General features: G+C 39.0%; 1 protein-coding gene across 2 annotated transcripts; it reads right to left on the minus strand.

Annotated features, from left to right (window-relative positions):
- Nucleotides 1–1,017: 1,017 nt before the first annotated feature.
- LOC122433607 (contactin-associated protein-like 3) lies at nt 1,018–25,870 on the minus strand. 2 transcript variants are annotated; one of them, XM_043456680.1, is made up of 5 exons: nt 25,824–25,870; nt 24,926–25,013; nt 7,246–7,476; nt 6,921–6,992; nt 1,018–2,120 (listed from the first exon to the last, which is right to left on the minus strand). In XM_043456680.1, exons 1-5 carry the CDS (start codon nt 25,833–25,835, stop codon nt 1,927–1,929), a joined length of 597 nt encoding a protein of 198 aa, XP_043312615.1. In that variant the 5' UTR covers nt 25,836–25,870; the 3' UTR covers nt 1,018–1,926. The 2 variants fall into 2 exon arrangements, with proteins under 2 accessions (XP_043312615.1, XP_043312616.1); XM_043456681.1 differs by lacking the exon at nt 6,921–6,992.

Consider the following 25,870-nt stretch of genomic DNA (forward strand, 5'->3'; position numbering starts at 1 on the left):
AACCAACAGAACATGGCAAATTGGGGGATATCATTCCTATGATCACATTTACCTTAAATAAGACTCTCTCTTGCTAGCATACTTGCTCTAGAGTCTCTCCTCTACTAGCCTTGAAGCTTTCTTAAGTCCTCCAGCAGTAAGGAATGAAATGCTGTCAATAATCATGGGAGTAAGGAGGCAGATCCCTTGCTGACTGACTTTCCATATGAAAACACAGCCCTGGCAGACACTTGACTGCAACCTTGCAAAAGTCTCAGTAAAAAGAAACCCATGCCTAGCTCCTGACTTGCAGAAACTGTGAGATAAATAAATGTGTATTGTGTTAAATCTGTGGTAGCTTTTTATACCTTATAGAAAATTAATATAAGAAAATATAAGAAAAAATGTTTGAGAAAAAACAGTATTAGAAGATATCTTTTTCCATTTATTAAAAAGAACACAGAAAAGTAGGTATACACACAAAAGGTAATAGCAAGGCAAAATACGTCTAATTCCAAGTGATCTTTTTGTGTCAAAGTTAGTACCTGGCAGGCACACGGCAAGTGGGATATGGAGAGGGCAGTGCATTTTTATTATAACTGGCTTTTCAGTGTAAATGGTGACGTCATGTGAGTATCTAATGACCACTGCTACAAAAGTAGTTACTGGATAAGTTCTCATAGTTAATGTGATTTTTTGCTCTCCTAATATTCAACTATGCCCTACTTAAAATGAACTAGCCGATTTGGGGTACTCTATTGGAAATAGATCTCAAGATTCTAGAATTTTGCCTGAAATGACAAATTTAGTTCAGATCATACAGCTTGCAATTTCCCTTAGCATAAGCATTCTTCCACTAATATTCCAAATAGTAGCTAGGTGAGAAGGTAACTCAAGGAATGCTTTGCCTAGATAAGCTCACAATTTAGAAAGGGAAATGGAGAGATTTAGTTTAAAATGTGACTTATTTCCTAATAGATGAACAAACAGTCACAGGAAAGCAAAGAGTTGTTATAACCTCCAGAAGAAAAAAAAAAATCACAGGACTGCAAAGAAAAGTGACCTAACCATCCCATATATAAAGGAAACAAATTTAAGATTATATTTCATTCAGATGTGGATGGATACATTTCCAGTGTTAAATATGGAATTTATATATGGGCACAAATTTAGTTAGAAAATAAACATTTCTGTGAGATTACTAGGTGATCCTTATTACAATTTACAAAGAACATAATGACAAATCACAAAGAAAAATAAGCAAGTTATTACAGATTAATATCCTTTACACTTTTTTCTACCCATGAATTCTCTGTTCCACATCTGAACTCAATAGTAGAATTTCATAGCTGACATTCAATACTCATTTCATTATTAAAGTGTATCAAAACTGATTTAAAAGACACAAAAGGAGAAATAATCAGCCAAAAAAAAATGTTTTCTCCAGTGTTTGGCCAATGGGCTCTGGTTCACAGGAATATGGAAATGCAGCTGAAGGCCATCTGAGAAGCACTTCCTGGTTTACAAATGTCAGCAAGTGACTGATAAAGGAAGCATCCTGTAGGTTTCCACATAACACAGAACATTAGAGTCCAACGTTGACAAACTTCCATGTTGTATTTTTAAGAAAGTATGGCCACAGCTTGAATCCTTCTTCTCACTTAAAACCCGAAGTAATTATGTAAAATGCATTTGCCTTTCAGAAGATGAAGTTGGAACCGTCAGAAACTGCCAATCAGTGACGAATGAGCACGCCGAGTCACTGTTACATCAATGGATCAAGGAGCGCTGAGCAGAGCCTCCAGGGACCGTCTGTGAGCAAGCTGGTGGCGCAGGACCCCCACCCGCCTGTCCCAGGAGGACAACAGGTGGGTTTCATGCCCTGGGAGCCTCTGGCTTAGCAAGAAAGTCACATCATCACAGTGATCAGCAAGTCACAACAGCAGATCAGAAGAAATACTCTTTCTGGCTTTCATTGACTGTACATTGCATGTTGAGCTCACTTTTCAGAGCAGTTTCAGCATTGTCTCCAGTTTTTGGAATATTTGTTTCATTCTTTTGGTATAGCCACCTCTGTTGATAAATGCGTATGGCAATGGCAGTAGTGCAGAGCAAAAGGAACATCACAACCGCTATCACGCCTAGAGAGAGGGGAGACACAAAGTCAGATTACAAACCGTAAACGGCAGCCCAACTAGAATCCACCCTAGCACCACTTATCATCGGAAAATTTGAAACCAAGTAATATTGTAACATTAAGGTTACTTCTAAGTCCATGCATACTTTAGACACAGGTTTTACGCCTCAATTCCAAAGACATATCTGATTGGATTCCAGTTAATGCCTTCACACTAAAGTTCAGAAGCACCATGGGCCTCTTAGGTCATACCTGCATGGCTAACTGAGTAGGCGGGTTTTTATTTTTAAAAGGCATAGACTGTGTAGCCCCATCATAGAGTGATTAAATGCTTTGCTGTTGTTGTGCAGTTGCTAAGTTGTGACTGGTTCATTGTGACAGCTCCTCCACCCTCCCAGTGGGCTGGTCTGTCTCCCAGTGTGCTCAGGTACTCAGTCGTGTCCGACTCTTTGTGACCCATGGACTGGAGAGCCGGCCAGGCTCCTCTGTCCATGAGATTCTCCAGGCAAGAACACTGGAGTGGGTTGCTACGCCCTCCTCCAGGGGATCTTCCCAACCCAGGGATCGAGCCCAGGTCTCCTGCATCGCAGGCAGCTTCTTTACCGTCTGCGTCACCAGGGAGCTCAGATTCATGTCCACTGAGTTGATGATGCTATCTAACATTATCATCCTCTGCTGCCCCATTTTTCTTTTCACCTCAATCTTTCCTAGCATTAGAGTCTCTTCCAATGAGCCAGCTTTTTGCATCAAGTGGCCAAATTTTTACCTGTTTCAATGAAAATTTGTTAAACTGTTATGCTGATACCCAGTTGAACTACAATAATGTGGTGTATATTTCATTTATGTCTACGAGACCAAGAGAGTCTTAAGTGATTGTTGCCTCTGGGCGTCTACACTCTTGTGTGATCCCCCTGTGACTTGCTTCTAACCGATACAATATGACAAAGCTGATGGTCTGCACCTGATTATTTGTACATGATTACGTTACATAAGACTGTAGCATCCATACTGTTGGAGTCTCCTTCTTCCTGCTGGCTATGAGGTGGCAAGAGCCATGCTGGGAAGTCACCCCGTGACAAGGAGCTCTGTCTGTGAACGAGTGAAAGTCCAGAAGCGCTCAGCGCTACAGCTGCAAAGCAATTGAGTGCAGCCAATGATCTATGCAAGTGAAACAGAAAACTTCAAATGTGACCCCAGCCCAGGATCCCAAATGACACACACTGATTTCAGGATTGTGAGACCCTAAGCAGAGGACCTAACTGAGATGTGTCCAAACTCCTGACCCATATAAACTGAGGAATAATACACATGGATTGTGTTATGTTGCTAAATAGGTGATAATTTGTCAGGCAGCAATTGATAACTAATATATTATAAAAACTTGTAGAAATATTAATGACATTCAGTTATATGGAAAGTAAAACATTTTGCATGTTGGAAATGTTTTAAGTATTGAAGACATTAACTTTGCCAGTGGTTCTCAACCTTGGCTACATAGTAGATGATAACTCAGAATTTTTGGTGGGAGGCTGGGGTATCAGTATTATTTCAGAAGTTTCACAGATTATTTTAAGGCACCATCAAGCTAAGCCATAGGGATGTTAAGTCAAGCTATATCACATTAGTGAAGAATAAATATCCAATCCATTCTGAAACAGGCAAAAAGGAACATTCACTAGTCAATATTGTTTTAAGATGATTGGCATAGGCATTAATTAGTATTTCCAATTAACAAATGTAAGTAAACACATGTTAGTGTTTAGTTATGTGAATCAAAATTTGTATTGCAAAATGAAGTTTCTTTATTATACTCTGGGACAGACTTAAGCAAGTGTGATGGAGCCCAACAAACTCGAAGCTTGGTTGAGTGCAATTGGTCACAAAGATTCCTGATGAGCACATGCTATCAGGAACTCAAACTCCTTAGCTGAGAAGAGGTAGCATATTTACTACTCTATGAATATTATTACATATTTATGAATATTCATTACTTTCAATATATTTTCCATCTCATGTGAGAACCAGGAACAGAGTTACTTTAATTATTTTTATGTTTAGTCATAGAGCTTTGTTTTAAGAGCTATATCATATCCAATTTTAGTATCAGGGACCACTAACTCAGTAACAGTGATCAAACCACTTGATTATATGATGACTGTCACCATTACACTGACCCACCTCTACATCCAGGATTTTCTGTGTGTGATTGATCACCTCTAACTTTACCTTGCTTTTGTTTTGTGAGGTTTGCTGGGCTCCTAGAATAACTTCCATCTCCACCCTCTATCTGAAGAGATTGAGATAACTTGAAGAATGCAGTTGATGGCTTCTATAACCTTCCTATCAGCAACTCCAGTGTAAATGTGTTTTTGACAAGTGCTCACACCTGTCTGTGTCTCTATCTACACGTCTATATCTTTCTCTATCCATCCATCTGCCCATCCACAGCATAGATCGCTTGGCAAGAAATCCTCTGTGATCTCTGGTTTACCAGGTTTGAATATTGATTAGGTTAATACTCCTTTCCTAGTGCTTCCTTTGTTAACAGGGGAGAAAATAAAAATGCAAAATGCAGAATATGGAGAAATTCACCTATTGGGATAATCCTTTAAACAGATCAAATATTTCACACAAAGGTGAAGTCTGTGATCAGTTTTTTAAAAGTCTGATAGTTCTTTCAGGAACAATACACTGGAGGTCGAGGTACTCAGTAACTGACAAACCACAGGGCCACCGGCCGCCACACAGATCGAGGCAGGTCCAGGTACATCGTAGGGTCCAGGAAACTGCACCCTCTGCCCCTGAGACCTTCTATGCTTGGCTCCCGTGTATCAGGGGCCAAAAGGGAATTCCCAGGGGAGTGACACCAGAGTAACTTACTTTGTACCTCTTGCCAGTGATCTTTAGCAAAAGCAACACAACTCTGTTTAGTGGTAAAGAATCTGCCTGCCAATGCTGGAGATGCAGGAGACTTGGGTTCAATTCCTGGGAATGGCAACCCACTCCAGTACTCCTGCCAGGAAAATCCCATGGACTGAAGAGCCTGGCCAGCTACAGTGCATGGGGTCCCAACAAGTCAGACATGACTGAACGACTGAGCACACACACAGGCAGGCAATAAAACTCTAAGGACCACATCTTTGTTCTATCATCAATTTGACTTTTATCTTTGTTCTCTCTAATAAAAGGGCACCAACTATGATAATCTGCAAAATTTTAAACTTTGGTTCCTACTTTGTAAATATTAATCACATTTAAGTTGATTTATTTTCACTTAACTTTGAAATTATAGTGAAGTTTTCTCATTAAAAATAAATCAGAATGATTTAGGATTAAGACTTAATCTAAATTTTAACAATAAAGCTATTCCTTTTGGATATGCATTATAAATAATATTTACAGCTTTTATTTGTTTTTGGAGTTATAAGATGGAGGTCACATTCCTCACTCATTACAAAAATAAAAGTAATTGATACAGAAATGGAAATAATGACATTCTTACATAGATTTGATCAGCACTTTAAAATGTCTGAATACTTCACTAGTTGTCTGGAGAAACCTGGTGTCTTAATAAATACAGGTAGATCCAATCTGAGCAGGTTTGTAGCTGGCCTAAACAGTGGACCCCAGTCCAATCATCCAGTTCTAGGAGTAGTTACCTCACTTTGAGGTGGCAGAGAATGAACAGTAGTTTTCTTCTGCTCACCAGGCAGAGTTTGAAACTGATTCACATTTCCATAATCTAGTTAAACAAATTAAAATGTTCTTTGAATGATAAGGTGGGAGAATTGAATATTAATTTTTGAGTCCCACCTGGATAAATTTTGTTTCAGGGGATATAATAGAAGATATTTAAAGTGCAATTACTTTTACTTCTTCATCTATCTATCTATCTATCTATCTATATATATATATATATATATGAATGGATTTACTTAATGGATATCTATATCTGTCTATCTAGATAGATAGCTACGTATTTCTCTGCCCAAACATAAGCTTGATGCTAAATACAGTTTTATATCTTTATGTTTAGGTAAATGGCAATTTGTATAATTTAGGTGCTTCTCCCAATAAATGCTGCATTTTTTAATTTAAAATAAAATTTATTTTCGTTTTAAATTTAAAGAATAATTGTTTTGCAATGTTGTGTTAGTTTCTATTATACAACAAGGTGAATCAGCAGCTTTCCACTAGCTATTTTACACACAGTAGTGTATATATGTCAGTGCTACTTTATGTTTTATTTTTAATCTTATTTTTAAGTGTTCTGGGCTAAGGGGCTGACCTATGGCTATTTTAAATCAAAGAAGTAAAAGTAAACGTGTTCTATGGTGAAACAGATCACCAGCCCAGGTTGGATGCATGAGACAAGTGCTCGGGCCTGGTGCACTGGGAAGACCCAGAGGAATTGGGTGGAGAGGGAGGTGGGAGGGGGGATCGGGATGGGGAATACGTGTAAATCTATGGCTGATTCATATCAATGTATGACAAAACCCACTGAAAAAATAAATAAATAAATAAAGGGGAAAAAATTCATACATTCTGAGAGAAACTAATGACTATTTTCAAGTGAAAAACCTCTTATTATAGTTTGCAACCATCCTCTAAAAAAGAGGAGCCATCAGTTCCTTCTACAAAGCTTTTTCAAAGGAGCTGAGTTCGGTGCAGTTACATCAAGAATTTTAGCAAATGTACGTGGTCTGCCATTGACCTCACAATCATCACGGATTCTCAGATAGTTTTTGGACTTTGCTAACAGCGACAACAGAACCAAGGAAGAGGTCATTCGCGGCCCCGTTACCTCCGATGAGCGCGGAGTCACTTCTATCCGCATTAACTAAGGGCTTTCCCTCATCTGTTGGTCCAGAACGACCTACAGTAGAAAAAGGGAGAATGACAGAGAGTGGAAAGGAGTTTTGAGAAATCCACAAACATTTGAAAGAGGAGCAGATAATGCAGTCACAGAAACGAATTTGAAACGAAGAACCAAGAATGGAAGGACCAGAGAAGTGAGAAGATGAATTGAGGACTTCGGGAAACCTCTGGCATGGAGACTCTGAGCCTAATCCTGCTGGCATGTGAAGCGAGTGCAGGTGTGGGGGATGGAGACGGAGCGAGTCACACACCTGCACCGCCGGCGAGAGGGCGGGTGGCCTCCCGCGCCGGGGCTCCGGGCCCCGCCCCATCCGCGCAGCGGGGCGCGGGGGCCACGTGTCCGCGGACGGTGACCTGGGCGCGGCCGCCAGCGCGCAGCGCCGCCTTCAGAGGGACCGCGGGCCCGAAGCGCACCGCGGAAAGGCAGCCGGTGAAGCCGCGCGCGCCCGCCCGCAGCGTGTCCGGGTCCGCGCCGAGGGGCTCTGCGGGCAGAGAAGCGGGACACGCCGTTAGGGCTCCTGGGCATCTGGCGCGGACGCCGGACCAGCCTGCCCCTGCGCAGCCGTGAGGAACCGAGGCCCCTGCAAGCCCCTCCTCCTTCTTCCTTAGGAAAAGGTCCACAGCCGTACCAGAGAGGCCTTGGCTGTTGCCCTGCCTTGGTTGATACTCCCCGTGGGGAAAATTAAAGCTTCCTTGGATGCAGTCACTGTTACGGGCAAACGAAATCCTCCTCCACCAATGCAGTTTTCAGAATATTTTGAACGGGATTTGTGACCAGTATTGTAGATGGTTGGTGACCTAGGTCTCGCGAGTTGGGGGACGCAGACTTCTGGGAACTCCTTCTGAAGTTATCTCCTAATTAATATTTTAGTCTTGCTGACAGTTCTGAGCCTCACAGTGAGGGCATCTTCTTACCCACAACTGCTGTCCGGGGAACTCCGCACCCCACTTTCTTTCCCCCTCTCCAAAAGTGTGATCTCTATAAATCCCTATTCTATAAATAGAATGGGGTTGCCCTCACCAACCCCATCCTGATCCCCATTCTCACCCCAAACTGACAGAGGTTGGTTATTAAGACCTAAAGAAGAGCCGTGGTTGACACAGGAGAGCAGAACATCAATTCCTTCGTTTCACTGATGCCTGCATCCAGCAGTGCACTTGCTCAGTGGGCAAGAAATCTCACCCAAGGCCCCTTAGCTGTAGACTTCAAGTTTACATGTGTAAGTCAGAGAAGGAAGTGTCTGCGTCCCCCACAGAGGAAACCACGTCAGTATGAGGCAACTTTGGCATCTGCTGTCAAACTCCATCCTGCTTCATCATGTGTAGAAAGGCTCATAGTCTCTTCTATTTCAAACAATCATAAACAGTTACCAAGAACTTACCAAATGACTCCTATAGTCTGGGCATTGTGTTAAGCGATTTATAGAGGTTATTTTTTTAATGTTCAAACCACCCTGAGTACTTTTATTTCTGTTTGAAGTTAAATTAAGGGACAAGTAAGTGGGGGTCATTATATTATTCTTTCTTCTTTAATGAATGCATGTATCTGCCATAGAATATGTGTATATATTCTGTAAGTTTTTTGGCTGGCATAATGCATGCATGCTAAGTCACTTCAGTTGTGACTGAGGTCCTACTCTTTGTGACAGAGGTCCTACTCTTTGTGACCCCTGGACTGTAGCTCACCAGGCTCCTCTGTCCATGGGATTCTCCAGGCAAGAACATTGGAGCTGGATGTTGTGCCCTCCTCCAGGGGGCTGGCATAATAGTCAGCCTTTAAGTTCACCCTGAAAATCTGAGCTCTGATCCAATCTATCATGATGTTGTAGATGAACTCTCAGAGGACAACCTTTATTTCTGTTGAGTTTGAGTTTTTGAGGAGCACTGCTCTTTTGTCTCCATTTCCTGATGAATATAAATAATAAAAAATAGCTTTTATGGGACACGTATCATCCAGTACATACATGCTGGACACTTTAAAAAATAAAGGGCTATTGTTATCCTAAAAATAAAATGAGCATTTAGAGCAGGATTTATTGACTTGCCTCATGCTATACCACTAGTAAGCAGTTGGAGAGAACTTTTGAATAGGAGTGTTTGAACTCAAGCCAGGAGTTTGAACTCTCTGCCAGCGAGCTTTGTCAGCTAGCTTTACCTGGTGCATCAGTTACAGAAGGTCACTGTCTTTAGCTCATCCATCTCTCTCATGCAACATGTGGAAGCTCCTGGTGGACAGTGGTTTATTCTTGTCTTCCCCTGCACTTAGCTTAGTATCTGTTACATATGACACATGCAATATATATTTTATAATCAAGGAATACATTTTGTCCTATTACCACCCTTCTGTGGACAGTCTGGCTGTCGAAATTTTTAAAATATGGCCTTCTCAAGGTGTGGTCTGAGAAATTCAGAGGTCCCTCCTTGTGATTCTGGGAAAGACTGAAGGCAGGAGAAGGGGACAACAGAGGATGAGATGGTTGGATGGCATCACCGACTCAGTGGACCTGAGTTTGAGCAAACTCTGGGAGATGGTGAAGGACAGAGAATCCTGGTGTGCTGCAGTCCACAGGGTCACAAAGAGTCAGACACGACTGAGCAACTGAACACCACACCACCACCACGTGATAAAAGATGACTTGCACTGGCTTCAGCTAATGATGCATGTCCATAGTTGGCTGACATCTTACGCCACTGAGTTTTACCAAATGTCACGGTAACTAAACACATCCTTATTGTCATTAAAGGTAACCAGCATACTCTGAAGCTTCTTTTGAAGGGTGAAAAAATATGTCACTCCCAAATATGCCACTTTGGCATAAGAATTAGTTACTTGAAAACAGCAGGGAAAAGGACACTGATGTCACTTTTTCTTCTTGAAAGCAGCAAATAAAACTCCCATGGAAATGCTGCCCTATCTGTACCAGGAGGGAAAATGCATTCTTATGACCAGAGATAAGCAGTCCAGCCGAGAGAAATCTGTACCTACAAACATTGTTAACAGATTGTTAAAACAATACCTTCCTTCACTCTCCTCATGCATTTTAGTTACCTTTTCACAATCACCACTCTTTGTTTAAATTAGTCTATAAATACTTGGGCCTACCTGCTTTTTGGGTCTTTAATTTCCTATGGGGGCCACATGTACATTTACAAATGTTTATATTTTTCTCCTGTTAATACATCTTAAGTAAATTTAATTATCAGGCCCAGTCATAGATCTTAAGAGAAAAGAGGTCAAGCATTGTCTCCCCTACAAACTCATGGGGTGGATTTCTTGAATCTTATTACAAGTTGTTACTTTTTCTCCTATTAAACTTCATTTCATAATGAGATAAATTTTGTATCTTTATTTCTCCTGGCTTGACAAAGAGCCATACCTTCAAGAAAAATGGTCTAACTTTGAGATTTTCAGCAAATGGACTGGGAGCTTACAAAAATTTTGGCTTACAAAATTTTTTTCATGAGTTTAAAGTTGCAAAAATAACGTTTGCTATGGAAAAGACCTTTAAAAAGATCTAAACTCAAGGGGCATGCATTTTCATTGTTATAATCATCATAAACATCTCTCTGACACACATAGCTATATTGGCCAAGTTGATTATATGAAATATCAAATAGCTTTATGCATGTGGAATTTTAGGTAGATTCCTAAGTACACTGAAGTAAAATAAGCTTGGCACAACCCCACTAAAGGATTATCAATTAAAAGGTTACTTGAAAGATGACTTTATTTTTTTAAATTTTGCATTCAGACAGTATCTGTTTCTTAAAGGAAGACACCCTTGCTTGTGTAACCCAGGACTTTTGCAAAGCTAAAATACTGGAGAAAAAATTACAGGTAAAATAAAAGTTTCATCTGTTGGACAAAAAGAGCAACTAGACACTACTAGCTTTTCTGGTCAAAGTTTTGACCTGAGCAACACCAGGTAAGGGTAACAGAAGGAACCCAGGGCAGACATATATCATAATGAGTTAGATCAATTTTGTGGAATTTATTTTTTTAAAGATAACCTGGCTTCATGTCTGTTATACATGTTATAGTGTTATTACTAAAGAAAGAAACATCAGTAGTGTATTATATTGCATTATATTTTCCCATATTTCAAGATACTTTATATATATTTGTGTGTGTGTGTGGATTTGAGAATGTGAATGTGTATGGAAGGATTTATATGTATCTGAATAGCCTATCATTAATCATGTAGCTTTAATTATGCATGTATGTATGGGTATAAATATACATTGAAAGGCTTGGTGTTCATAACTTTCTGTCATTTTCCCAACCTGAGGTTATGGTTTTGATTCTTTTTTTTTTATTGGAGTAATTCTCTAGTATATTTTTCAGATGGGATGCTTGATTAATATTTAGTCTCAATCTTTCCTTGTTATCCAAAATATCTTTTATAACCTTGTCAGATAAATTATATATTAGATGCTTGACCTTCAATCATTCTTCTTAGCAGTATAGCTATATCATTATATCATCTTTATTCTGTTGTTGCAAATGAAAAAGTGGATGCTGGTACCAATACTATTATTTTTATTGTAGCAACTTCTGCCTGAAAAGTTTGGAAGACTTTTCTCTATGGTTTTGTAATTCAGGGATTTTCCCAGAATTTCTGCAGATCTGTGTCTATTCTCATTTGGATCAATAAGTCCTTTCAGTCTGCAACTCAGGTTTTCCTTTAGTTAAGAGAAATTTTTTAATACATAATTTTGTCTTTGCTTTTAATTCTCTTTTTGGATCTCCAATTATTCCTACTAAGTGTTCTAGATCTAACTTCCAAGTCCCTTTTACTTTCCCTCCTAATTTCTGCTTCTTAATCTTTTTGCCTATGGCATGATACTCCACATCACATTTAAGGAAAATCAGTGATGATTCTCTACTTTAGATCATCCAGTGACATTTTTAAAAGTCATATTAACTCCCAGAGTTTATGTTTGTATCTGTATGTGTGATTTTATTAAAATCTCCTTGAGTGCCAAGTTTTATCCTAGTTCTCTGTCTTCTTCAATACCTCTAAATTGATACGGACATTTTATTTGTTGTTTTTTCTTCTTGCCCCATCCCCACTCTTACTTTTATATTCTCTTAGTGGTGGCATCCTTATTTACTCGGAGAAGGCAATGGCACCCCACTTCAGTACTCCTGCCTGGAAAACCCCATGGACAGAGGAGCCTGGTAGGCTGCAGTCCATGGGGTGGCTAAGAGTCAGACACTGAGCAACTTCACTTTCACTTTTCACTTTCACGTTTTGGAGAAGGAAATGGCAAACCACTCCAGTGTTCTTGCCTGGAGTATCCCAGGGACGGGGGAGCCTGGTGGGCTGCCGTCTATGGGGTCGCACAGAGTCGGGCATGACTGAAGCGACGCAGCAGCAGCAGCATTATTTACTTATATATTTATTGGGACAGCTTGTTGGAACTCCATGGTTGGAGATGTTATAGGATATACAAGTCCTGACACCCTGGACAGTGCCACTTCTCTGCCCCTGTAGTCAGCAGCAGACCTGCAGGCAGACTGTCTGACTTCCTATGAAGCATAGGAAGAGGTCTCTCAACCTTGCCTTCACCCTGATAGGAAGGATATGACCCAATGATCCAGCCCTTATCAGCTTCAGAAGGAGCAGAGATAATGGGGGTCATCATGTGGAGCAATGTTGACCTTCACTATGGAAGTCTTGAGTTCTCTGAAAGGCAAGCTTTCCCCAGGATCCACAGGCTTCACACACCACCCAAGACTCTGCTATGTCCTCCTCCAGCTGCTGCTGCTGCTAAGTCACTTCAGTCATGTCTGACTCTGTGCAACCCCATGGACAGCAGTCCACCAGGCTCCTCTGTCCCTGGGAATCTCCAGGCAAGAACATTGGAGCCGGTTGCCATTTCCTTCTCCAATGCACGCATGCATGCTAAGTCGCTTCAGTTGTGTCCGACCCTGTGCGACCTCATGGACAGCAGCCCACCAGGCTCCTCTCTCCACGGAATTCTCTAGGCAAGAGTACTGGCGTGGGCTGCCATTTCCTTCTCCAATGTCCTCCTCCAGTCCAGTGGGCAAATTCTCACCTCTGCTCTCTTATTCACGCTTGCCTGCCCTCTTCTGCCTACTGGGATGGCCCTATAGTTCCTGGGTTTAGGGGTACAAGTAAGTTGAATTGGGAGTAGAAACAAGTCTTATGGTCCAAGCTGCCATTTCGCAGACCTAGGTCCACACAAAGTCAGCATTCAAATTAACAGAACTGTGCTTAGAAACACAGTGTGAATCTGTCTTCCCTATTAGCTGACTCCTGAAATCCTATCCTTAAGGATTCTTCCTTTTGGCTCAAAAGTTTTCCCTTTAAAGTGCAAGGAAAAAAATAAAAGGTGAGGGAAACCTTAGGCAAAACTTAATGCATATTAGAAATGTATATATTAGGATGAAAATGTTTGATCAACCCTTAGCTTGAGAACACGGGCATCAACAAGAAGTAAGGGCAAATCAGGGGCACTTTCAAGATAGGGTAAGGAGGGGGCAGGAAAGTGGTTTGAGTGTGAATGTGAAGCAAAGTCACCTTTAGGAAAGAGTGTGCTAAGGGCTGAGAATAAAGTTCATTTCCACTGTAATTTTGAGTAACCCCCTTAAATCACTTTGGATGAAAGCAGATTTACTCTATTTTTTCTCTTAAAAAATGTCTATGGTACAAAATCTTGAGAGCAGTATCAGATTTCCAACAATTCAGGGCATAAACATTCTCAACTGTCTCAGGTGTTGGTAGTGTTGCCTTTAAAATATATTGCCAAGGCCATGCATTCTAACACAAGAGATGATTTCTGGTTTTGTGAGGAACAAACATGTTAATGAAAGGTCCACAAGGAAAGGGAAGGAACAAAGAATTAAAGTGTGTGTGAAGAGCTTTCTGCTACCCACAACGAGCAGTGCTTCTGAAAGGCACTGGCGGTAAACAGTGGGATAGCAAAAAGAGTATTTCCAAGATTCCCTAAGGCTCTCATCTGCAAGCAACTATCAAGAAAAGTGAGTTGTCCATGGAATTGCAGAAAGCAATGAAGAGCATCAGAAAGTGTAAATACGTAGTTAAGTGAATACTGACTGTTAAAACAGCAGCAATAATAATGTCTTGTGGAAAAAAATTATATCCATAAGTGAAGTACATGACAACAATGGCAAAAAGGGTGGAAGAGGAAGTAAAATGGGAATAAAAATAAGGTTTCTATGTAGTTTGGGAAGTGTACATTCAAAGTAGAATGTAATAAATCAAGTATGAGTAATCTTTGGAGTAACTGCTAAAAAAATAAAGAGGTACAGCTATAAAGCTGATACCAAAGATTAATAGTCCCAAACAGGAAGTAATTCAGCTGCAAGTTAACACGAGAATAAACAAACTGGTATATTCATGCAATAAGAGACTATCAAGCAAAGAAAGCTAGTGAACCATGACTACATGCAACAAATGTTAAAAAAGATTTTGGCAAATAGAATTGGCTAGACTGAATATAAATATCAACCTGCTATTTATTTTGGACTTGATGAAACAACAGTGAACATACTTTAATCTAAATAAATGACATGATTAGAAAATGATGCTAAGTAGAATTTTCAGCCTGACTTTTGAACAATTCATCATTGGAGGGACCTGATTTTCAGAGTCAGCAAGAAGTGACTTATTCTCCCTTCCCTGCATGCCACTTCCACCACACCAAACTATCTCTGGCACTTGCAACCAATACCTGGGAAGCAATCAGGGGTAATCTGGAACTGCGAGCACTTTAACAAGCACTCCCAGAAGGTATTTCCTGGAATAATTGTTGCTTAGTCACTAACTTGTGTCTGACTCTTTGCGACACCATGGACTGCAGCCCACCAGGCTCCTCTGTCCATGGAATTTTCCAGGCAAGAATACTGGAGTGGGTTATCATTTCCTCCTCCAGGGGATCTTCCCAACGCAAGGCTAGAACCCTCATCTCCTGTTTGGCAGGTGGATTGTTTACCACTGAGCCACCTGGGAAGCCCAATTGGAGAAAGAGTCTTTAGTAAACTAAAAAGACTCTTCCTATAATAACATTTGAGTAGTCTTTCACATAACAAAGAAACATTGTCAGATTCTACATGTTTGCTGCTTTCAGCTCATCAGTCCTTCTCTAAATTGTGATTAGGCTCATGTAGCCTCTCCTTGATATATCCACACTCCAATTCAGAGGTCCAAGTTCTTCCCTCTCTATTTTCCATCAAATCCTATTCTTGAATAAACTCACTCATACAATAGAAGAAATGTTCAGTTATCACTCAGTGTTCCAACTCTCCCAGGGACATGTGCAGAAAATGCATTATTAGCAAAAGAAATAAATCTCTAATGGAATTTTTATTATTCAGATATAATTCACATCTCATAAAATTCACCCTTTTAAAGTGTACAGTTCAGTGGGTTTTTTACAGTTGTAAAACTATTCCCAGTACGTAACTGCAGGATCTATCACCCCCAAAGAAATCCTGTACATATTAGTGGTCACTCCTCACTCCTACCTGCCCCCAGTCCCTGGTAAATCTAAACTGCTTTCTGTTTCTATGGATTTAACTATTCTGGGCATTTCATATAGAAGAAATCATACAATATGTAATCTTTTGTGTTTATCTTCTTTCATTTAGCATAAAGTTTTCAAGGTTCATCCATATGGTCCCATGTATGAGTACTTCTACTTTTTATGGGCTAGCATTCCATTGTACACAACTTTTGTTTGTTCCTTAGTTGATAGACACAGGAGTTGTTTCCAATTTTTGGTTCTTATGAATAACACTTCTCTGAAGACTCATGCACACTTTTTGTATGTGGATATATATTTTCAATTTCTCTGGGTATTTACCTGTGAGTGGAATTTCTGGGTCACTTGACTGTGTTTAAAGTTTTAGGGAACTGCCAAACTGTTTTTCCCCAGCAGCTGCACAATTTTACATTCTCATCAGCAATGCACAAGAGTTCCAATTTCCCCATACCCTCTATGACCTTGTTACTGTCTGTCCTTATGATCACAGACGTCTTATTGGGGGTGAAATGGTGTGTGCGTCCTTAGTCATTCAGTTGTGTCTGATTCTTTGTGACCCCGTGGACTGTAGCCTGTCAGGCTTCTCTGTCCATGGGATTCTCCAGGCAAGAGTACCGGAGTGAGTTACCAGCCCTCCTCCAGGGGATCTTCCCAACCCAGGGACAGAACCCATGTCTCCTGTGTCTGCTGCATTGCAAGTGGATTCTTCACTGCTGGGCCACCAGGGAAGGCCGTGAAATGGTATCTTGTGGTTTTGACTTGCATTTTGTTGATGACTAGTTATTCTGAACATCATTTTTTGTTCATCATTTGTGTATCTTCTTTTAAAAAATGTCTACCCAGATTCTTTGGTCATTTTTAAGTTAGTTTACCTATCTTTTTATTGTTTAGTTATAGGAGTTCTTTATATATTCTCTATAAAAGTCTCTTATCAGATACATGACTGGCAAATACTTTTCCTCATTTTGTGGGTTGTCTTTTTACTTTCTTGATAGTGTCCTTTGAATTACAGAAGTTTTAATTTTAATGAGGTCCAATTTATATATTTTTCTTTGCTGCTTATGCTTTTGAGAAACTTTGATCTAACCCAAGGCTTTTGAAAAACCTTCTCTAAGAAATCATTGGCTAATCCAAGGTTACAAAGACTTACAGTAATGTTTCACTCTAAGAATTTTATAATTTTAGGTACAAAGTTAGGTCTATCATCCATTTTGAGTTAATTTTTGTGTATGGTGTTAGGTAGGGGTCCTGCCTCACTTTTTAAACCTGTGGATATCTAGCTGGGCCAGCACCATTTGTCGAAGAGACTACTTTTTTTCCCTCTAATGAATGGCCTTGGCACCAATGTTAAAAGTCAGTGGACCACAAATACATAGCTTCACTTCTTGACTGTTGATCTAGTCCACTAATCAATATATATCTCTTATGCCAATACCACATAGTTTTGATTACTGTGGCCTTGTACTAAGTTTTGAAATCATGAAGGATGAGACCTCCATCTTTATTCTTCCTCTCAAGATTGTTTTGGCTACTTGGAACCCTTGCATTTCTACGTGAATTCTGGAATCAACTTTTCAATTTCTGTAGAAAAGGCCATTTGGATTTCGATATGAGCCTGTAGATAAACTTGGGGAGCACTGCCATCTGCCATCTGAGTGCTCTTGGGTCTTTTAACCCATGAACACATATATTTCTATTTATGTAACTCTTGCATAATTCCTTCCAACAATATTTTATGGTTTTCAGTGTACATGTCTTGTACTTCTTTTGTTAAAGTTATTTCAAAGTATTTGATTCTTTTTAATGCTATTGTAAATAGAATTTATCTTTCATTCTTCATTTTATCCTTGTATTATTCATTGCTAGTATGTAGAAATACAATAAATTCTTGTGTGTTGATCTTGCATCTTTGCCAAAACTATTAGTTCTAATAGCTTTTTCCATGGAGATTGTGTCCTTTACAAATGCAGATAATTTTACTTGCTTTTTTATTGGATATTTTTTGCTCTTTTCCTTGCCTAGTAGCCCTCATTCAAATCTGCACTACAGTCTTGAACAAAAATGGTAAGAGTGGACATCCTTATCTCATTATTGATCTTAGGGGAAGACTTCCATTGTTTCACCATGCTGTGCGGGTTTTGCAGATGCCTTTTTTACACATGAGGAAGTCCCTTTCATTTCTAATTGTTCAGTGTTTTTACTATGAAAGCATGCTGGATTTTTTTCAAATGATCTCTCTGTGTCTATTGAGGCTATCATGTGCTTTTTGTTCTTAACTATATTAACATAGTGCATTACATTGATTTTTATCTGTTAAGCCAACCTTAAATTCCTGGAAGAAATCTTACTTGGTCATGGCATATGATAATTTTTCTATATTACTACATTAGACTTGCTAATACTTTGCTGAGCATTTTTGCATTTACATTCATATTCCTGAAATTCTATAAACTATTTGTGTCTTTCTATGTAAATTTCTTCTGAGATAAATGAGATAAAATTCTTAGGGAGAGCATAGGAAAGACTAATACATGTCACATAAGTCAAGGGAGTTTTACTGTCTAAACTCTAGTCTCTCCATGCAGATCTCAGTAGGTACTTTCCATGAACTGTTTATCACCCAATTATCATATATGGAGTTCCATTTCCACATAGAGTCCTTCAGTTAATTTCTTTTCCCACTCAGATAATTGGCTTACTAAAGTTTATTCACATGACTATATTGATTTGAACTGTATTCTCCCCTAGGAAAAGACAGGAAGATATATCTTTAGTTTGCACACTTCAAGAACAGATTTTTGTTTTGTTTTGTTTTGATATTTGAGGTTTGTTATTTTGATTTTTTTTTAATGCTCAAAGCCAAAATGAACAGAATACCAATTATACAAAAGTTTTTAGAGAAATAAAACATAGCAAAAATGCTAGGGTACCTTCAGTTCAGTTCAGTTCAGTCACTCAGTTGTGTCCGACTCTTTGTCACCCCATGAACCGCAGCACGCCAGGCCTCCCTGTCCATCACCAACTCCTGAGGCCACCCAAACCCATGTGCATTGTGTCAGTGATGCCATCCAACCATCTCATCCTCTGTCGTCCCCTTCTCCTCCTGCCCCCAATCCCTCCCAGCATCAGGGTCTTTTCCAATGAGTCAACTCTTCACATGAGGAGGCCAAAGTATTGGAGTTTCAGCTTCAGCATCAGTCCTTCCAATGAACACCCAGGACTGATCTCCTTTAGGATGGACTGGTTGGATCTCCTTGCAGTCCAAGGGACTCTCAAGAGTCTTCTCCAACACCACATCAATTCTTCAGCACTCAGCTTTCTTCACAGTCCAACTCTCACATCCATACGTGACCACTGGAAAAACCATAGCCTTGACTAGACGGACCTCTGTTGACAAAGTAATGTCTCTACTTTTTAATATGCTGTCTAGGTTGGTCATAACTTTCCTTCCAAGGAGTAAGCGTCTTTAATTTCATGGCTGCAATCACCATCTGCAGTGATTTTGGAGCCCAAAAAAATAAAGTCTGACACTGTTTCCACTGTCTCCCCATCTATTTCCCATGAGGTGATGGGACCAGATGCCATGATCTTAGTTTTCTGAATGTTGAGCTTTAAGCCAACTTTTTCACTCTCCTCTTTCACTTTCATCAAGAGGCTCTTTAGTTCCTCTTCACTTTCTGCCATAAGGGTGGTGTCATCTGCATTTCTGAGGTTATTGATATTTCTCCCAGCAATCTTGATTCCAGCTTGTGCTTCTTCCAGCCCAGCGTTTCTCATAATGTACTCTGCATATAAGTTAAATAAACAGGGTGACAATATACAGCCTTGACATACTCCTTTTCCTATTTGGAACCAATCTGTTGTTCCAAGTCCAGTTCTAACTGTTGCTTCCTGACCTGCGTACAGGTTTCTCAAGAGGCAGGTCAGGTGGTCAGGTATTCCCATCTCTTTCAGTATTTTCCAGAGTTTGTTGTGGTCCACACAGTCAACGGCTTTGGCATAGTCAATAAAGCAGAAATAGATGTGTGTTTTTTTTTTTTAACACTCTTGCTTTTTTGATGATCCAGCGGATATTGGCAATTTGATCTCTGGTTCCTCTGCCTTTTCTAAAACCAGCTTGAACAACTGGAAGTTCACGGTTCATGTATTGCTGAAGCCTGGCTTAGAGAATTTTGAGCATTACTTTACTAGCATGTGAGATGATTGCAATTCTGTGGTAGTTTGAGCATTCTTTGGGATTGCCTTTCTTTGGGACTGGAATGAAACTGACCTTTTCCAGTCCTGTGGCCACTGCTGAGTTTTCCAAATTTGCTGACATATTGAATGCAGCACTTTCACAGCATCATTTTTCAGGATTTGAAATAGCTCAACTGGAATTCCATCACTTTCACTAGCTTTGTTCATAGTGATGCTTCGTAAGGCCCACTTAACTTCACATTCCAGGATGTCCACCTCTAGTTGAGTGTGAGTGATCACACCTTCGTGATTATCTGGGTCGTGAAGATCTTTTTTGTGTAGTTCTTCTGTGTATTCTTGCCACCTTTTCTTAATATCTTCTGCTTCTGTTAGGTCTATACCATTTCTGTCCTTTATCGAACTCATCTTTGCATGAAATGTTCCCTTGGTATCTCTAATTTTCTTGACGAGATCTCTAGTCTTTCCCGTTCTATTGTTTTCCTCTATTTCTTTGCATTGATTGCTGAGGAAGGCTTTCCATATCTTTCCTTTTCTCCTTTGCTTTTTGCTTCCCTTCTTTTCACAGCTATTTGTAAGGCCTCCTCAGACAGCCATTTTGCTTTTTTGCATTTCTTTTTCTTGGGGATGGTCTTGCTCCCTGCATGTTGTACAATGTCATGAACCTCCGTCTGTAGTTCATCAGGCACTCTGTCTATCAGATCTAGCCCCTTAAATCTATTTCTCATTTTTACTGTATAGTCATAAGGGGTTTGATTTAGGTCATACTACTTTCTTCAATTTAAGTCTGAATTTGGCAATAAGGAGTTCATGATCTGAGCCACAGTCAGCTCCTGTTCTCTTTTTTGCTGACTGTATAAAGCTTCACCATCTTTGGCTGCAAAGGATATAATCAATCTGATTTCAGTGTTGACCATCTGGTGACGTCCATGTGTAGAGTCTTCTCTTGTGTTGTTGGGACACTCTTGTGTTGTTTGCTATGACCAGTGTGTGCTCTTGGCAGAACTCTGTAAGCCTTTGCCCTGCTTCATTCTGTACTCCAAGGCCAGATTTGCCTGTTATTCCAGGTGTTTCTTGACTTCCTACTTTTGTATTCCAGTCCCCTATAATGAAAAGGATGTCATTTTTGGGTGTTAGTTCTAGAAGGTCTCGTAGGTCTTCATAGAACCATTCAACTTCAGCTTCTTCAGCATTACTGGTCGGGGCATAGACTTGGATTACCATGATATTAAATGGTTTGCCTTGGAAACAAACAGAGATTATTCTGTCATTTTTGAGATTGTATCCAATCTCAAAGTAGGGTACCTTAATTGGTATCTTAAAGTTCTCAAACTTTGGGATTATAAGTCCTTTCAGAGCCAAAACTAGACAGAACACTAGAAATCTAAAAATTTACATTTAAAGTAGGATTTTACTGAAATGATTTTATAGTAACTGGGAAAACTTAACCTGATTGGTCATCACTAATACAATCATTGAAGAATGGAAAGAACAAAGGGGTTGTTAATCAGAAGTCTATTTAAAAGCATTTTCCAAAACTCATTAGGGAAAACAATAATAATAACTAGATTAGTTAATCACTAGAACACTATTTTATTGTTTATATTTTGTATTATATCACAAGTGCTTTGGGGGCAGGTATAGTATGTATTTTGCTATGAAGCATTCAAATATCCAGTGAAATATAAGCACATACTAGGAACCACCAAACATTTCAGAATGGATAACTCCGTGAGTCAAAATAGCTAACAAGAAATGCTGAGGTCACACTCTATGTAGGGCTTTCTACTAAAAAAAGAAGTAGATGCTTCTTTTACTTAATGTCAATGTTGCACATGTCAATTAATATAGTTTTCTATTGTCTTGAACAGCAATATACTCTTGCATTAAACAGAATCTTAATGATTTTGAGAATTATGTATGTTAAGGACATTTTATTATCTTGTGTTACAAAATTTTAATTATTATCTTGTATTACAAAATTTTGACCACTTTATTATTTTTGGCTCCTTAACCTTATTTATATTTTTCTTTATAGATGTTATTAAATCTCATGCTGTAATTTTAAACTCTTTAATTTAATAATTCCTGATTTTTTTTTAACATGTTTGGAAAGACTTTCTCCTCTACAAGATTATAAAAATACCTCCACACACACACACACACAAAAGTAAGTACTGGATAGCTCATCATAGTTTGGGACAACTTTCTCAGTGAAATTAATAGCTCCTTATTAACCAATCTGTTGGTCTAGTTTACTATGTCAGTGAAGTGAAGTTCTGCCTACTTGCCAAATCTGAACACAAAACTGTAGTCTTATACTCAGTAACTGATTTTGAGAGTGGTAGCAGAACAGAAGCCATCCGAAAATAAAGTTATCCAAAACATGAAAAGTTTTATTAGCCTTTGATCAAGATACATACCTCTAGGTACAGATGAAATGAATATTTATAATTTTATTAGATTCAATTGCTTCAGGCTATAAACTTCATTGCTGAGTTTCAACTTTAATTTTTATGGCCTGAGAGAGATGCATTTGAATATATCATCCTTGAGTATATCATCCTTGAATAAAAACATTAACACCGTCAATTCCATGCTACTGTTCTCTATATATTAAATCACAGGAAAATAAAAACTCATATACCAAAACCTATTATTATACTTTTTAATTAAAATAATCCTTTTCATATAATACAGTTTAGTAATTAAGTCAATTTCCATAATCTATTGCCTGTTTCTTTATAGATCATACATTTGAACCTAATTTGCCTTTAAAATACTCCTTTGTCAATTTCACACTTACTGATGGCAACTTTCTACTTGGGGACATGGGCATTTCTGAACATGCCTCCTTTCTCCTGTTGGATGCTGGAGTCACTGAGGACATGGAGTTGTGTGTGATGTGTTTGTTTGACCATGTCTGTCCTTTGGACTGGGAAAAGAGTGCACACAGACTTCCTCTCTACAGTGGAGGAGGGATCAGATCTGGGTGCAGACAGGACAGTCATTCCACCCACAGGTTGCATCCACTTGACAGAAATGCAGCTATGAGGCTTGCACACCCTTTGAAATTGAAGTAAAGGTGTTAGTTGCTCAGTTGTGTCTGACTCTGTGACTCCAGGACTGCAGCCAGGCTCCTCTGTCCATGGAATTCTCCAGGCAAGAATACCGGAGTGGGTAGGCATTCCTTTCTCCAGGGGATTTTCCCGACTCAGGGATTGAACCAAGGTTTCCCACACTGCAGGCAGATTCTTTACCAGCTGAGCTACCAGTGAAGTCCCTTGCATACATTTTAGGTGAGCAGTTACTTACTTTTCTCAAACCAAGGATCAGTAGGGCCAGAGAGTAGAGCTCAAAATCAGATAAAAAGGGAGCAAATTGTTCTCCATTTGGATATTAAAAACAATTATAAGTTAGGCTGACAACCAAAGATAGGGTTTTATCTCCCTGTTCTCTAAAACTGAAGGTGGTCTTTGAGCTTTTAGGAATTTCTTAATCTCTATTTAAACATATACTGTTATTCTCATGGGCGAAAGCTGAGAGAGCAGTTATTCTTTTGAACTGTTTTTCCAACTCTTTTTTTTTTTTTTTGGTTTGTTTCTGTTTGCTTTCCCATTCTTTTAAAATTATGCCACTATTTAAACAGAATAAAAAATCTATTAATATCATGAAAACAAAGATGTCAGAAGTACCTGGTAAGCATCCAAATGGCACATTAGAGACTGGAATACTCACCTCGACAATAGGCTGTGATGGGTATAAACATCTCCCAGCATTCAATGGGAAACAAATATTTTCATTTTTATTTCTGTGTTAATTATTCCACCACTACCCCACATGTGGGGAGTGTGAAGAACAATGAACCACAGGAAAAGACATTCAGCATAAGCTGCCTGTCTATCAAATGCATTATCAAGGCCAGACAGATTCTATATCCACCTTTAAGGCATGATTACAGTGCAGGACCATCACCACTTCACCATAAAGTTGTTATTCACCATACCAAGCTAAAACTATATTCTTACCCTTCTTCATCGGCTTAATCAGCCATTTTAACAGCTGAACTTAACAGTTAGGCTGTAGCATTTAAAACTTACACTTTTGTTATTACCGTTTATAAGAGCACCCTTGGAAGAGCACACTAGGATTCATAACATTTCCTCTGTCTGAAAAATAAGAAGTCATCATTTTATTGCCCATCTGTTTGAAAGATGTGATAGTTTTAATAGTTACTATGCTTCTCGACATATTTGGAACATCCATTCATGTGCCTTCTCTAACATTCTCAAGTTTGTGATGTACTATATATATATATATATATGTAGGGTAGAAGAAATGACCAAAAGAATCAATGCATAAATGGCTGAACACCTAATAAGTTTCCATCGATTATTTAGGACAAAACAAAATTATATGAATAACAAGTACTAGAGAAGGAATAATAAATATGCCATGGAGAATTTCCCCTAGATAACATTTAAATATCAATAAAACATATAGTTTATAAATAATCAAAAAGAAAAGAAATACCTTTCAATATTTGTTTTTATTTCAATGTAATTCTTGGTGAAAGGGGGGAAAAAGGCATCAAGGTTTTGACATTTAAATAGTAAAGTATGCTTTTACTTTGGCATTTTTGTGGAGAATAACTAGCAGCCATAAAGGATAGGATGTCTGTGGGATATTTAGAGTGTGATTTTCCAAGAGTAGCTGGGAGTAATGAAAACATTTCACCTCAGCCCACAGGCAAGGCAGGGCCCAGGCCACAGCTCAAAGCTTATTTGTTTGCTAAGAGCAGCTTTTTCTTAAGCCTAAGTCTATTTTTATCATTAAAATGATTTCTGCATTTGACACCTGATTACTAAAGAGTTTGTGAACTTGCTATCTGCTTTGATTTTGTCTTTCCTGAATTGTCAGAAAAATGCAAAGTTTCATTATGCTTGATTGCTAAGTGAGAGGGTAAATGTGGAGGCAGTTTTCAAGGAACGCCCCTGTTCAACTCACAAGCAGCACTTATTCGTGATTATACATGCACTCAGACAAGAGTGCAAGCTTCTACCTTGAATGCCACTCACTGGGAAATCATGAATATGTCAAGGAGCTTCTTTCCGCATGATGAATGCTTCCCATATTTGCAACTTAACACTTCTGATCTCAATCATGGGGTGGTAGGGGGAGAGGGGCCCTCTTTCTTCCACTTACCTAAAACTGTCCCCAACATAAGGGACTTGACAGCATTGAATTCTGTCCCTGAAGACAGGCTGACTTGTCTCCGTGCATTCTGGTTAACCTATTAAATGTTCCACAAGATGTAAACATCAAAATGGCAAACAATTTTGATAAAAGGATGGGAATCAAAGGAAAATCAAGAAAAATGATAAAAATAATCCGTATGTTCAAGCTATCGCAAAGGTTAAAAGAGAAAAGTATTTTATAAACAACTTCTATAGCACCTCAAATTTCACTCCATCCCATCCTTTTCCCCTACATTTGTCTTCATGATTTAAGTATCATAATTGGTACAGTCCACAAAGAGATGCAAGAGCTACTTTGAACCTCAAAGTTTTTACTTATTTAGAGGAAATTTATAACATGAACAGAAAAAAATGTATTATTCATACAGATTCAATATAAAAGATTACTCTTCAAAACCCAGTGACAATGCATAATTTAAAGACTCCGATTTTTTCAAAATGTATTTCCACTTTAAGCAAGATCTTGCTTTTTCTTGCGTGTTTACATTTCAGTAGCATTTGTTCTTTTGTAATCCAGTAGGAATAGGTTCCCATTGGACTATCTCCAGTAGTCCCTATGAAAAACTAGGCAATATTTCCCAATCAAATAAAGTGAAACCAGTGAGGAGAGCATGGTATTTTAAAAGGTCAAATATTAATCAAAGCTTTGACAGTCTCTTGATAAACTAACATTGCTAAATGAAATAAAACACCTTGACTACATTTCCTATCCTAGACTTATGGAAGGACAGTGCTGAATGTGTATTTCACTTATTAGGATTTGTTATCAACTTTTGGCTTTAAGTCATACTTTCTGAGCATCATGATTTTGATTACTGTTGTTGGTGTTGAATTTACGACCTTACCTCTACAAACATCACTGCTGCTTCTCTGTTAATCCTCACGTGGTGAA

The sequence above is a fragment of the Cervus canadensis genome, chromosome 32, assembly GCF_019320065.1.
Source record: "Cervus canadensis isolate Bull #8, Minnesota chromosome 32, ASM1932006v1, whole genome shotgun sequence".
Classification (NCBI taxonomy): Eukaryota; Metazoa; Chordata; class Mammalia; order Artiodactyla; family Cervidae; genus Cervus; species Cervus canadensis.

Coding starts and splice junctions, on each gene's coding strand:
- LOC122433607 (XM_043456680.1), bottom strand. Junction 6,993..7,245: donor CCCTCTCGCCGGCGGTGCAG/GTGTGTGACTCG, acceptor TTTCTACTGTAG/GTCGTTCTGGACCAACAGAT. Junction 2,121..6,920: donor TGACTCCGCGCTCATCGGAG/GTAACGGGGCCG, acceptor CCCTCTCTCTAG/GCGTGATAGCGGTTGTGATG.